At 37.5% G+C, this 13,750-nt stretch overlaps 1 protein-coding gene across 1 annotated transcript in view; it reads right to left on the reverse strand.

Annotated features, from left to right (window-relative positions):
• The window catches only part of nckap1l (NCK associated protein 1 like), a 110,265-nt gene that overhangs the window by 33,450 nt on the left and 63,065 nt on the right, over window positions 1-13,750 (reverse strand). The window contains exons 23-25 of the mRNA XM_061929048.1: window positions 11,505-11,602; window positions 7,310-7,403; window positions 752-834 (exon numbers count right to left, since the gene is read on the reverse strand). Coding sequence (XP_061785032.1) covers window positions 752-834; window positions 7,310-7,403; window positions 11,505-11,602 — 275 coding nt within the window. The remainder of the gene's footprint in view (window positions 1-751; window positions 835-7,309; window positions 7,404-11,504; window positions 11,603-13,750) is intronic.

Genomic DNA, 13,750 nt, shown 5'->3' on the forward strand with positions numbered 1-13,750 from the left:
GAACCTTATATTTCCATTATTTCCCCCGTTTCTTTGTGCATTTCTGCTTGCTATTTTCCAGCTTGTGGCTCAACAGCAACTGGCGCCATTAAAAACCGATCGCCGTTACATTGTATTATTGCGTTAACTTTGATAGCCCTAATTTTTATACTTAGGGGTTAGAGTGTCCGCCCTGAGATCGGTAGGTTGTGAGTTCAAACCCCGGCCGAGTCATACCAAAGACTATAAAAATGGGACCCATTACCTCCCTGCTTGGCACTCAGCATCAAGGGTTAGAATTGGGGGTTGAATCACCAAAAATTATTCCCGGGCGCGGCCACCGCTGCTGCTCACTGCTCCCCTCACCTCCCATGGGGTGATCAAGGGTGATGGGTAAATTGCAGAGAATAATTTCGCCACACCTAGTGTGTGTCTGACAATCATTGGTACTTTAACTTTTAACTTTTAAAAGTTGGTTTGTTGTGTTTTTTAAACTTTGATGTTCATGTTGATAACCAAATGATGTGCAGACTTAAATCAGTGGTCATGTGTGGCCAAATATTCAAACGGTAGACTGGGATAGAGTAGATATCGAGGCATTTACCGTCATTTACAATGACATTTGCAATTAATACAAATAATGTAATTTGTTGCCATTTTGGGCACAATAAAATAAAGCTGTCTAATAAGGCAATGGTGGCATGAAAACAATGTAAAATGTATTATTCTTATATTGGTTTAATTGTGTGAAGAGTGGCGTGGTAAACAGGACCTCTTTCAAGCAGTCCTGCGTCATTGATCGGAAGGACAAGATGACGCCGATGATGGTCATCCTCTTCAGCAGGTTCTCTCCTCCTGTGGTGAACCATTGAGGAAGAACCCAAAGTGTGTTAAAAGATTAAACATATGTTGGGCAATTGTGGCACTTTTCCTGCTGTATCGATACAAAACCCAAAACCAGTGAAGTTGGCACGTTGTGTAAATGGTAAATAAAAAAAAGAATACAATGATTTGCAAATCCTTTTCAACTAATATTCAACTGAATAGACTGCAAAGACAAATTATTTAATGTTCCAACTGAGAAACTTTATTTTTTTTGGAAATAATCATTAACTTAGAATTTAATGGCAGCAACACATTGCAAAAAAGTTGTCATAGGGGCATTTTTACCACTGTGTTACATGGCCTTTCCTTTTAACAACACGCCGTTAGCCTCAAGCCAACGGCGCCTTGCCGCAGTTCAAAGCGGTTGCCTGGTAACCAAAAGCTACGGCGAGTTTACAGCTGTTTTAAAGTGATTCTGACGTCGCAGAGTGATATAAGTTGACAGGCTGACACCCAAAATTGATCTCTGAACGGCGCAAGGTACGAAATTGTTGAAAAAACAAGTTAAAAGTACCGCAAGTTGCTAAAGAAGTAACTGCCGTTAAGACATAAGAGGCACTGACGTCATCGAATGCCGCGATGCCAAAAGGTAAAGGAAAGACTGAACAAGATTTGAGGCTGGATACAGGACATGATGGGAATCAACAAGAGATACTACAAAAACTATTCCATGAATTAAAGAAGAAATGAAAGAAGAATGGAACTACACGGTGGAGGGATGGAAAGAAGAAATGAAAGAAATGAAAGAAGAACACAGACGAGATGTGAAAAGTCTGCAGCAATGTATAGAAAGTCTGCAATCTCACAAAACCATCAGAAATAATGAAGCCACTGAAATGGGCAAACAAATAAAGATCCTTCAAGAAGACAACAACATGCTGAAGAATATCATAGATGGAATGGATCAGGATAAACGGATGAATGATATCATCGTGACAGGGCACCGAATTAAACCAAGATCCTATGCGAAAGCTGTGAATAATGAAGGTGAACCAGATGAAATGGATATGGTCTCAGCAGAACAGCAAGTGGTGAACTTTCTGCAATCAAAAGAAATTGAAATTGACATTAATACCATCAAAACATGCATCCCACTGAACGGAAGAAACAACAACGCCACTCCAGTCGTGCTCGTGAAACTTGTAAACAGAAAATCTAAAATGGCATTGCTGAGACAGGGAAAGAAGCTGAAGGGAACAAATGTGTACATGAATGAGCATCTCACAAAACGTAATGCTGGAATCGCCAAGAAAGCACGCGACTTGAGAAAGCAGGGAAAAATCCAGGGAACTTGGAGCGCCAACTGTAAAATCTACATCAAGCTGAATGGAGGTCCAGAAGCAAGAGTACTTGCTGTCCATGACATCAAGGACCTGGACAATTTTTAAAGTCTACACAGCTTCCACAACAACGATGATAATGGACTCTGACAGAAAACAAGCACCTAAATTCAGCATCAACACTACTATGTTCCAAGGGACGACTAAACAAGAGGACCTAGATTCAGAATTGCATCCACCTACACTTATAGAGATTATTGAAACAACATCAAAGATTGTTGAACAAGAAAACATGGAACTAAAAAATGTCTGCAACACAGATCACAAAAACCAGGATTTGGAAAATGATATAGATCCAGATACAAATTTTTTCTCCCACTTCAGTAATAATTGTTTTTATTATACGGATGATCAATATAACAGTAACATTAAATGTGATAACAAATTGTCAATTATTCATTTTAATAGCAGAAGCTTGTATGCAAACTACAACAATATTAAGAACTTTTTGGAACACATCAACAAACCCTTCAAAGTGATTGCTGTCACGGAAACATGGATTGATGATAAAAAAGGAATAGATTTTGATCTGGATGGATATGAACTAAACTACATCAACAGAAACAACAAAAATGGAGGAGGAGTAGCCGTGTACGTGATGAAGAACCTGAACTACAAAGTGGTAAAAAACATGTCATTTGCTATAGATAATATCTTAGAATGTATAACAATTGAAATATGTCAGGAAAAAAGCAAAAACATATTCATCAGTTGTATATATAGATCACCTAAGTCAAGTATAGAAAAATTTGAAGAATGGATCAAGGCTACTTACATGGACAATGGGCAAAGAATAATTTTCTTATGTGGTGACTTTAATATTGACTTATTGAACCCTAACAAGCAAAAGTCTATTGATGACTTCATTGATACAATGTACAGCATCAGTTTATATCCTAAAATCACAAAGCCAAGCAGAATTACAGGACACTGTGCCACGCTTATTGATAATATTTTTACCAATGATTTTGATAATAACACTACAAGTGGTCTACTTATAACCGATGTTAGTGATCATCTGCCAGTTTTTACAATATATGATAAACTACAAGAAGAACATGGAAGACAAAAGGACATTTCGAAGACTGTGAACAGAGAAGAGGATGATTGCTTTCAAAATTGAGCTACAAAAGCAAGATTGGGACAATGTGTACAATGAAAATGAGGTTGATGAAGCATATGAACATTTCTTAAACAAGTTCATAATACTTTATAACAAACATTGTCCATGGATACAACTCAGTAATAAGCAGAGAAAGAATAATCAACCATGGATGACAAAAGGATTAAAAAATGCTTGTAAGAAGAAGAATACACTATATAGGAAATTTATAGCACAAAGAACTACAGAGGCAGAAATTAAGTACAAAAAGTATAAAAACAAGTTAACATACATACTACGATTATGTAGAAAAGAATATTACAGTGAATTATTGGACAAGAACAAAACTAATATGAGAGCAACATGGGGCATCCTCAATAGCATTATTAAAAATGGCACTAAGAGGGACTACCCTCAACACTTCTTAGACGGAAATAAAAAAAATGACAACATAAAGGAAGTAGTTGAAAGTTTCAATAATTATTTTGTAAATATTGGACCAAAATTGGAAGAAATGATTCCAGACCCAGTTTCAATTGAGGACTATAATGATACCATAGAGCGAAATCCCAACTCCATGTTCCTCAGTAATGTGACACAGGGGGAAATAGTTACAATCGTGAAAAAATGTAAATCCAAGACTTCAACTGATTGTAATGAAATTGATATGGAAACGATAAAAAAGGTTATTGAAGAGATCTCAGGACCATTAATGTATATTAGTAACCTATCATTTCAAACAGGTATATTTCCAAACAAAATGAAAATAGCTAAAGTTGCACCAATTTACAAGACTGGCGACAAACATCAATTTACAAACTATAGACCTGTTTCCTTACTTCCACAATTTTCTAAAATCATTGAAAAACTGTTCAATAACAGATTAGAGAGTTTCATAAATAAAAATAGAATACTCGAAGAAAATCAATATGGATACAGAGCTAATGTTTCAACTTCGATGGCTTTAATTGAAATTACAGAAGAAATTACCAATGCTATAGATAATAAAAAATGTGCGGCAGCAGTTTTTATGGATCTAACTAAAGCATTTGACACAATTAATCACAATATTTTAATAAAAAAACTAGAACGATATGGCATCAGAGGGTTAGTCTTAAACTGGATAAGAAGTTATCTAATGAACAGGAAACAATACGTGAAGGTAGGCGAACACACCTCTACAACGTTAAATATATCCTGTGGTGTACCTCAGGGATCAATAGTAGGACCTAAATTATTCAATCTATATATAAATGACATTTGTAAAGTTACAAAAGATTTAAAGTTAGTATTATTTGCGGATGATACAACAGCGTTTTGTTCAGGAGAGAACACACAGAAGATACTACAAATAATAACAGAAGAAATTAACAAATTAAAAAGATGGTTTGACAAAAACAGACTATCGTTGAATCTCAGTAAAACTAAAATAATGCTATTTGGCAACAGTAGAAGAGAAAGTCAAACACAAATACAAATAGACGGAATAGAAATTGAAAGAGTAAATGAAACCAAATTTCTAGGTATAATGATTGATGATAAATTGAACTGGAAATCTCACGTAAAAAATATACAACATAAAGTAGCAAGAAACACGTAAATAATGAATAAAGCAAAACATGTTCTAGACAAAAAATCACTTCATATTCTCTACTGCTCACTAGTGTTACCATATCTGAGTTATTGTGCAGAAATATGGGGAAATAATTACAAAAGTACACTTCATTCATTAACGGTGTTACAAAAAAGATCAGTTAGAATAATACATAATGTTGGATATAGAGAACACACTTTATTTATTGAATCAAAGATTCTGAAATTCTACGACATAGTGAATTTGCAAACAGCTAAAATTATACACAAAGCAAACTATAACCTGCTACCCAAGAATATACAACAATTCTTCTCAAAAAAAGAGGAGAAATATAATCTTAGGGAGAAATGTAATTTAAAACATTTGTATGCACGTACAACACTTAAGACCTTCAGTATATCAGTATGTGGAATTAAATTATGGAATGGATTAAGCAAAGCAATCAAACAATGTACTAATATGATCCACTTCAAGAAACTCTTCAAACTTAAAGTGTTTACAAAGTACAAAGAAGAAGAACCATGATAAACATTCTGAATTTATTTAACTCATCCATTCTTTCATTCTTTCACTCACAAAATAATCTTACTTATTTCAACATATGAAATGTAACTTACTTCACCAATTATTATTTATTTACTTATTTTATTGTGATTACTTATGGAGTATATTGTGAATAAATTGAGAACAGGAAGTGAACAAAAGTTTTAGCAACTGTTATGTAAAAGAAAAGGGGTAGGATTAAATAAGCTCTGCTTCTTCCTACTCCTTTTCGAACATGTTGAAAAGAGAAACTGGAGATTGTGATGTGTCATGTTGTATACTTGCATGTTCGAAATAAACTCAAACTCAAACTCAAACTCAAAACACTCAGTAAATGTTTGGGAACTGAGGAGACATATTTTTGAAGTGGAATTCTTTCCCATTCTTGCTTGATGTACAGCTTAAGTTGTTCAACAGTCCGGGGGTCTCCGGTGTGGTATTTTAGGCTTCATAATGCGCCACACATTTTCAATGGAAGACAGGTCTGGACTACAGGCAGGCCAGTCTAGTACCTGCACTCTTTTACTATGATTTCTCGCTGTTGTAACACGTGGCTTGGCATTGTCTTGCTGAAATAAGCAGGGGCGTCCATGATAACGTTGCTTGGATGGCAAAATATGTTGCTCCAAAACCTGTATGTACCTTTCAGCATTAATGGTGCTTTCACAGATGTGTAAGTTACCCATGCCTTGGGCACTAATACACCCCCATACCATCACAGATGCTCGCTTTTCAACTTTGCGCCTATAACAATCTGGATGGTTCTTTTCCTCTTTGGTCCGGAGGACACGACATACACAGTTTCCAAAAACAATTTGAAATGTGGACTCGTCAGACCACAGAACACTTTTCCTCTTTGCATCAGTCCATCTTAGATGAGCTCGGGCCCAGCGAAGCCGGCGGCGTTTCTGGGTGTTGTTGATAAATTGCTTTTGCTTTGTATAGTAGAGTTTTAACTTGAATTTATAGATGAAGCGACAAACTGTAGTTATTGACAGTGGTTTTCTGAAGTGTTCCTGAGCCCATGTGGTGATATCCTTTACACACGGATGTCGCTTTTTTGATGCAGTACCGCCTGAGGGATCAAAGGTCCGTAATATCATTGAATACATGCAGTGAATTCTCCAGATTCTCTGAACTTTTTGATGATATTACGGACCGTAGATGGTGAAATCCCTAAATTCCTTGCACTAGCTCATTGAGAAATGTTGTTCTTAAACTGTTGGACAATTTGCTCACACATTTGCTCAAAAAGTGGCAACCCTCGCCCCATCCTTGTTTGTTAATGAGTGAGCATTTCATGGAAGCTGCTTTTATACCCAATCATGGCACCCACCTGTTCTGAATGAACCTGTTCATCGTGGGATGTTCCAAATAAGTGTTTGATGAGCATTCCTCAACTTTCTCAGTCTTTTTTGCTACTTGTGCCATCTTTTTTTAAACATGTTGCAGGCATCAAATTCCAAATAAGCTAATATTTGCAAAAAATAACAATGTTTACCAGTTCGAACATTAAGTATCTTGTCTTTGCAGTCCATTTAATTGAATATAAGTTGAAAAGGATTTGCAAATCATTGTATTCTGTTTTTATTTACCGTTTACACAACGTGCCAACTTCACTGGTTTTGTATTACATAGCACTGTGTCTGCTACTCAACAATCATAGTGGAGTTTTTTTGATTCTACTCTAACATCTTGTTGACAAGTCTTCCCAAAGGAGCGAAAGCTGCAAAAAAGGTGACTAACTCCATCTTTTCTTCCATTTTCACTTCCAGTAAGGTGTCATCGCCAGGTGTCCCAGTACTTTTGTCTCCCTCCCCTTTCACATTCCCTGCTCCTTATCTTATCTTATCTTCCTCCTCTCACCTGTCAGCCTCCTCCTCAGGTCGCTCATTTCCTCCGCCTTATTATAGTTGCTCCTCATCTGCACCAGCACATCCATGTTTTCTCTGACCAGTTTCTGGCAGGAGGAGAAAAAGTGATATAAGTTAATTTAATGGTATGATGATGGACTCATGCAGCTGTGACCCATGTGGAAAAATGTATGACTTATGTCAATCATGCTGGAGGTGCCAACATGCAATACAAGAGGTTTGTCGGCACGTTTAGCCACTTTAAAGACGACACATTTTCTTCTGCTGTCAAGCGAGGTATTCTTTTAATAATAGTAAAACAATACCAAATAAAAATGTATTGTTGTAATTGCAAGATGAGTTTTTTTTGTTGCTGGAGTTGTAAACTTCTTGCATACATTACATTGCATCGTTATAGGTTTTGTACTATAAAAAAAGTATTTATTTTGGAAACCTTAATTCAATTATTATATATTTGGAATCATTTTTTAATACGTATTGGTACCATAAAAGTGCAATATAAATAATGATTTATTTATATTTGTTTTTTCATTTTTATTTTTGAACTTTCATTTTGTACCTGACAGATTATATTTCTACTTTAAATTCATTAATTTAGAATACATTTACTAATACTTTAGAATACATATTTTCTTTTATTTAGAAAATTACTGTATACATATTTGCCATTTCTTTTTTTTTACTTGTAATTTTTATTTTTTTATTAACCTGAAAAGTGCTATAAAAAGTCCTCGGATTTATATAACCTTAGAATTTACATTTATTTGTAATAAAAAAAAGTTTAACATTTTTTTACTTCATATATATATATATATATATATATCGTTGGGAGTTTCCTCCTCTCCCAGCTCGCTAGCCTCAATCTGAACCTTGGTATTTACCGTGATGACGGACTGGCAGTGTGTCGCGCCTCGCCAAGGAGCAGCGAGAATACCAAGAAGCGCATATGCCAAATTTTCAAAGAGAACGGCCTACGGATCACGATTGAAGCCAACAAGCAAACCGTCAACTTCCTTGACGTCACTTTCAACCTGAGAAATAACAGCTACCAACCATTCACGAAACCCAACACAACACTCCAATACGTGCACCATGACAGCAACCACCCACCCACCACCACGAAAAGAATACCTACCGGAATCAATAAAAGGCTATCGATGCTGTCATCTAGCAAAGCTGAATTTGACCAAGCAACCCCCCCATACCAAAAAGCCCTTGATGAAAGCGGATACAATTTCACCCTCACCTATGAACCCACGCCAGGAAACCAGCCAAAAAAGAACAGAAAACGAAACGACATCATCTGGTACAACAAAAACGTCTCAACTAACATTGGACACAAATTCCTCAATCTGATTGACAAACACTTTCCCAAAGACAGCACCCTAAGAAAAGTATTCAACAAGAACAACATTAAATTGAGCTACAGCTGCATGAACAATATACGACAAATCATCTCAAACCACAACAAAACAATTGCAAATGAGCCGTCGGCCCCCAGACAGAGCGACTCCAAAACCAACAAAGGATGTAACTGTCGAAAGAAACCTGATTGCCCTCTCAACGGGGGGTGCTTACAAACATCAGTTGTCTACCAATCTAAGGTAATACGCAAGGACATTAACACATCCGACACATATGTAGGATTAACCGAGGGAGAATTCAAAACCAGATGGAACAATCACAAGGCTTCTTTCAGGAACAAAAACCTGCGAAATACCACAGAACTCAGCAAACACATTTGGGACCTCAAAGACAATAATGTTGAATATTCAATAACATGGCAAATTCTTGCATCCAGCACACCTTACAATAGTGGTAATAAAAGATGCAACCTATGCTTGAAAGAGAAACTGTTTATTATTTACCGTCCAGACCTGTCATCCCTCAACAAGCGCAGCGAAATTGTAACAACATGCCGCCATAGACGGAAACACCTCCTAGGTAACACATGAGCCAATCACCACGCCCCTAAGCCAGCCTGTACCCACCCACTCTGTGCCCTATATAAACCATGGTATGCGAATGCTCCCATTAAAATCTCCTGATGATTGAGGGTACCCCCCCTCATGAAACAGGCCTGTAGAGATGAAATAGTCTTGTGATTTTTTTTCCCACACATACATAGATAGATAGATAGATAGATAGATAGATAGATAGATGTGTGTGTGTGTATTTGTGTGTGTGTGTGTGTGTGGGTGTGTGTGTGGGTGTAATTTCACTATATAAATCATATACATTAAGTAGTTATATTATTTTTTTGTTTGCTTGATTTCTACCTGAAAGTGCTCTATTATATATATATATATATATTAGAGATGCGCGGTTTGCGGACACAACCGCGGAGTCCGCGGATTATCCGCGGATCGGGCGGATGAAATTAAAAAAAATAAGATTTTATCGGCTCGCGGGTCGGGTCGGGCGGATTAATTAGATATTTTTTTTTTTTTTTTTTTTTTTTTGCGGGTGGCAGTTAAACCAATTGGGAAATATATATACATAGTTAAATGTTGTTACCCACATACGAAAAACGAGCAGGCACCTGCTGCATATGCCACAACAGAAGAAAAAAAAAGAAAAGAGATGGACACTTTTACGGAGCGGAGAAGGGACGCCTCGCCGGGGTCCGGGACCGAGGCCCCTTCCCCCGAGAGGGCCCCACCGGGAGCCGTAGCTGAGGCGATCCGCGAGAAGGGCCCGACGCACGTCCAGGGTCACTACCGCGCCCACCGCACCGACACCCCGCCTCGTCCGCTTTCGCCGCGGCCGGCGTCACGCGCAGCAGGTAAGCAGTTTACCTGCCCGCCACCCCCGGCTCGTAACATGGGTCACTCCGCGCGCTCCGCCCGCGCAGCTTACCTGCTTGCCACCCCTGTTGCCGGGGGCGCGTAAAAGGGGTCACTCCGCGCTCAGTGCGCTCACGAAAGGGGTGGGGCTCACCCTGGTTGATATAGAGAGCAGGACGGTGGCCATGGAATTTCATTTAAGGTTTGTGATAAACCATCAAACTCATTCGTTAAAAGGACTCTATAGTAATATAAAGCGAAATTTTCTGGACATTATCATGCAAGAAAAGTTTATTTTTGGGATCGCGATCACCGCGTAATGATTTTTAAAGGTTGCATTACATTATTAACTGTCCCATGTGATCAGCCAGTGCGATTGGAAGTCCATGCTCAATTATTGCCTCCGTAAATAAAACTTCGGCATTTATCACATCCAAAGAATCTGTTTGGGCGACGAAAAACGTTGAAAGTTTTCCACTTGTATCGCTAGCAACGGCATTAGACTTGTGTTTTTTTGTCCCAACGTGGTCTTTTACATCGCTAATTCCTCCGTGTCCCATCGAAAAATCTTGTCTGCACAAGGTGCAATTCGCGTAGTTTTCACCCTTTTTTTTTTTTTTTAAATTAATATTAGATATATAACAACGGGCGGATGGCGGGCGGATGCAGTTCAGATCAAACGTTACATCGGGTGGATGGCGGATGGATGACGACTTTCTGACGCGGTTGCGGATGAGATAAATTGCCTATCCGCGCATCTCTAATATATATATTTTTTTTTAGTGTGTGTTCCCTAAAATTGTGGCTATAATAATTGTTCTTATTTTTCAAAACTCGTATTTAAATATTTAGGATGTTTTATTTATCCATTTTCAGTATGTTTGTGTACCACAGAAGTGCATTATAAACACTTTTTTTTAATTTATATTTTTTTCATTCTCATGTATTTATTTTGACATTCATATAAATTCGTTTAACTTGAATATTTGTATTTTCACTTTAATGTATTAATTTAGAACACACGTTTAGTACTTGGAAGGTGCTTTGTTTTATATTGTATTTTTTATTTTTAGAAAATTACAAATGTTTCCATTTTTTACTTGTACTGTATTCTTAATCGTTTTTAAATATTTTTTTTATGTACCTCAAAAGTGCTTTATAAATTTCTCAGATTTTTTTAAAATTTGTTTGGGAAACTAATTATTTAAATACTTCTGATTTCATTGTAATACTACATCAATCACATACATTATTTCTTTAGATTTTTATCTTTTTACCTGAAAATGGCAGCAGTTCAAAAAATGCATGAAAAAAAAAAAATCACGATAATCATTATCTTATTTGTATTCAATTGTGCTCGTGCAGGCGTACCTAATATTGTGGCCGGTGTGTGTAGCATACCTTCAGCTCACTGACTTGAGAGGTGATGTGCCACATCAGGTTTTCGCTCAGGAACTTGAGTCCGTATGGACCGAGTAGCTCAGCCAGAGCTTGTAATTCTGCCAAAAAATATTTCATATTAGGGGCAGATTCATATCACAGCAAATGGAAGTGTCTTTATTTATTTGAATATCCTACATATAAACTAAGAATAATGGGTAAAATGAGTGCAGCTCAACTCTATCGATAAAATACATTTATTTATAGAGATGTGTGTGGTTAGTGGACTGAAGGATGAGTCAGTAGAGGTAGGCACATTTACACCTGCACATAGTGAGGCAGGTCTCCAAGGTACAGTGAGTGTGTGTTTAAATAGCATTTTAAGACCGTAGGTGAGCGTGTTCAGTGTTGCAATGAAATGTGGGCTAAAAGGGAGCCGAATGGATGTTGCACTATGTTGGCGGTGAGAGCACTTGGCAACAAGAAGCTAAAATATATAAAGTACATTTCTGCAAAGATGTCGTGACAGATCAATGTTTATTGTGGTTCTTTCTGCGTCAGCAATACCGCTGTTTATTTTCACTTCCTGTCATTTTTGTGACAACAAAGCCACAGTCTTACACTCTGATGCAGTGTTTTCCAACCACATTAGTGCACCGTGAGATATATTGTCTGGTGTGCCGCGGGAGATCAAATAGTTTCACCTATTTGGGTTAAAAATATTTTTTGCAAACCAGAAATCATAGTCTGCAAATTGCTAATTGCTTTGTAGATGTCGGTTTGTCGTGATCACAATATGCAGACGACAGCGGGAGGCAGTGTGCAGGTAAAAAAAAATGCTTAAACCAAAAATAAACAAAAGGTGAGTGTCCCTAAGAAAAGGCATTGAAGCTTAGGGATGGCTATGCAGAACGAAACTAAAACTGAACTGGCTACAAAGTAAACAAAAACAGAATGCTGGACGACAGCAAAGACTTACAGCGCGTACATGACATGACAATCAACAATGTCCCCACAAAAAAAGATAGCAACAACCTAAATAGTCTTGATTGCTAAAACAAAGCAGGTGCGGGGAATAGAGCTCAAATGAAGACATGAAACTGCAACAGCAAAATACCCCAAAAACAGGAAAAGCTACCAAAATAGGAGCGCAAGACAAGAAGTAAAACACTACACACAGAAAGACCTTAAAAAAACTCCAAATAAGTCATGTCGGGATGTGACAGGTGGTGACAGTACACCTACTTTGAGACAAGAGCTATATTGATGCATAGTTGGTTATGGTTTAAATGCATATCCAACAACAACGTTTTATGTGGTGATGACATGGCACCCCAAACCATCACTGATGGTGGAAACTTTACACTAGACTTCAGGCAACGTGGATCCTGTGCCTCTCCTGTCTTCCTCCAGACTCTGGGACCTCGATTTCCAAAGGAAATGCAAAATTTGCATGGTTGGGTGATGGTTTGGGGTGCCATGTCATCTGCTGGTGTCGGTCCACTCTGTTTCCTGAGATCCAGGGTCAACGCAGCCGTCTACCAGCAAGTTTTAGAGCACTTCATGCTTCCTGCTGCTGACCTGCTCTATGGAGATGGAGATTTCAAGTTCCAACAGGACTTGGCGCCTGCACACAGCGCAAAATCTACCCGTGCCTGGTTTACGGACCATGGTATTTCTGTTCTAAATTGGCCCGCCAACTCCCCTGACCTTAGCCCCATAGAAAATCTGTGGGGTATTGTGAAAAGGAAGATGCAGAATGCCAGACCCAAAAACGCAGAAGAGTTGAAGGCCACTATCAGAGCAACCTGGGCTCTCATAACACCTGAGCAGTGCCAGAAACTCACCGACTCCATGCCACGCCGCATTAACGCAGTAATTGAGGCAAAAGGAGCTCCAACCAAGTATTGAGTATTGTACATGCTCATATATTTCATTTTCATACTTTTCAGTTGGCCAACATTTCTAAAAATCCCTTTTTTGTATTAGCCTTAAGTAATATTCTAATTTTGTGACACACGGAATTTTGGATTTTCATTTGTTGCCACTTCAAATCATCAAAATTAAATGAAATAAACATTTGAATGCATCAGTCTGTGTGCAATGAATAAATATAATGTACAAGTTACACCTTTTGAATGCAATTACTGAAATAAATCAAGTTTTTCAAAATATTCTAATTTACTGGCTTTTACCTGTATATACATATATATATATATATATATATATATATATATATATATATATACATATATATATATATATAT

This window comes from Nerophis lumbriciformis, linkage group LG03 (genome assembly GCF_033978685.3).
Source record: "Nerophis lumbriciformis linkage group LG03, RoL_Nlum_v2.1, whole genome shotgun sequence".
Lineage (NCBI taxonomy): Eukaryota > Metazoa > Chordata > Actinopteri > Syngnathiformes > Syngnathidae > Nerophis > Nerophis lumbriciformis.